The 1,394-nt window shown below is 35.7% G+C and overlaps 1 protein-coding gene across 1 annotated transcript in view; it reads left to right on the top strand.

Moving 5' to 3' along the window:
- The window catches only part of LOC103520853 (trypsin-1-like), a 15,694-nt gene extending 14,656 nt beyond the window's left edge, over positions 1-1,038 (top strand). Inside the window, exon 5 of the mRNA XM_026831816.1 lies at positions 11-1,038. Coding sequence (XP_026687617.1) covers positions 11-137 — 127 coding nt within the window. The 3' untranslated portion in view covers positions 138-1,038. The remainder of the gene's footprint in view (positions 1-10) is intronic.
- The last annotated feature ends 356 nt before the right edge of the window (positions 1,039-1,394 follow it).

The raw sequence follows: 1,394 nt of genomic DNA, 5'->3' as shown, positions 1-1,394 counted from the left end.
TGCTTCAAAGGCCAGACAAGCAGTGGACAATTATCGGCGTGGTATCTTGGGGTATCGGTTGTGGCAAAACCCCGGGAGTGTACGTTCAAGTCAACAAGTATCTCAGGTGGATCTACAATACTGCCAAGGTGATTTAGATCGATCTGGAGATCTGGAATTCACACAGAAAATCATCTCCGGCCCTGTTATCAAAGCTCCGGGGCTAGTATTCCAATTAGACACTTGGGATTGAACTATAAATAAATGTTGTGCCAATCAAGCATTTATGTGATCCAATATCTTAGAGTCGAATCATAAAATAAGAATAAGCAGGATATTATTAGAGTACAAGCAAGACCCATTTTTAGGGTTTTAGGGTTAGTAGTGACTTTTTTTTGCCATTATTAATATAGGTAGGTACGTAGGTACCTAATATTAAATGAAAAGCTCATCCCTAAAGGGAATTCAGCTAAAAAAAAGACTCATACAACTCTCCTGCATATTTTATAGTTCAGTCCTCAGAGAAATAGCGTTCTTGTGATCCTGCACATTCTTTTGACATAAAGCCAGGGAGACTACAAAAGCTTAACGTCAGTCAATTTATTCACGAGATTAAGAACAAAAAAGTTTCTCGAACAAAAAACTATGAAACCTGCCCGACAACTAATGGAAAATCGATAGTAATGAACTTCAGCTTGGTCTTTGTTGTAAAATTATCATCTATTATGTAGGATTGTAGGAGATGATGGATTATTATTTTAAACTCAAGAGACATGCATACCATATCTCAGAGTATGTTAGGATTGTGGGAGACAGGATTTAGTAATATAATTTTATATTAAACTTAATCTTCATATGTTAACCCTTTCATCTGCGCTGTTGGCCAAATGGGGATTTCAACTCCTGGGGATTTGAGAAGACAAGACGGTCAGATGATCACTTTGACCATGGTAGCTGGTTAATCTACAACTAACTACATTAGCATAATATAAGTTATAATAAATTTCAAGAAATATACATATACATATACTTCTGAAGGACGATCCTCACAAATCACAACGTACCTAGGAAAGTTCTTAACTTTCTACTTATAAAGCCTTTTGTGTTTTAGCATGACCTTTAGATATTTTAACATAATGAATGACTAATGATACTAATTAATTAATTAGTCCTTAAGGAACATGAATCTTTATGTGTAGGTAATGAAGAAGAGGGAAAGGGAATTTAAATGAGGGAAGAATGGGGGAATGATTTGTTCAAGAGACGGAAGGGTTGAGATGGACATACCCAGGGGGTTACTTGTGGGTCCCAAATCATTATCATAAACAAAAGACGTGATTTATTAGCTTACTTACATAGAGCAAGCTTGTTCCTTCATTTGAATAATTTCTTTGTGTTTTTCAATTTTGGCATTC

Source organism: Diaphorina citri, unplaced genomic scaffold (genome assembly GCF_000475195.1).
Source record: "Diaphorina citri unplaced genomic scaffold, Diaci psyllid genome assembly version 1.1 scaffold4177, whole genome shotgun sequence".
Taxonomy (NCBI): Eukaryota; Metazoa; Arthropoda; class Insecta; order Hemiptera; family Psyllidae; genus Diaphorina; species Diaphorina citri.
The sequence above is the reverse complement of the archived record's forward strand: the minus strand, read 5'-3'. Positions and strand labels throughout refer to the sequence as shown.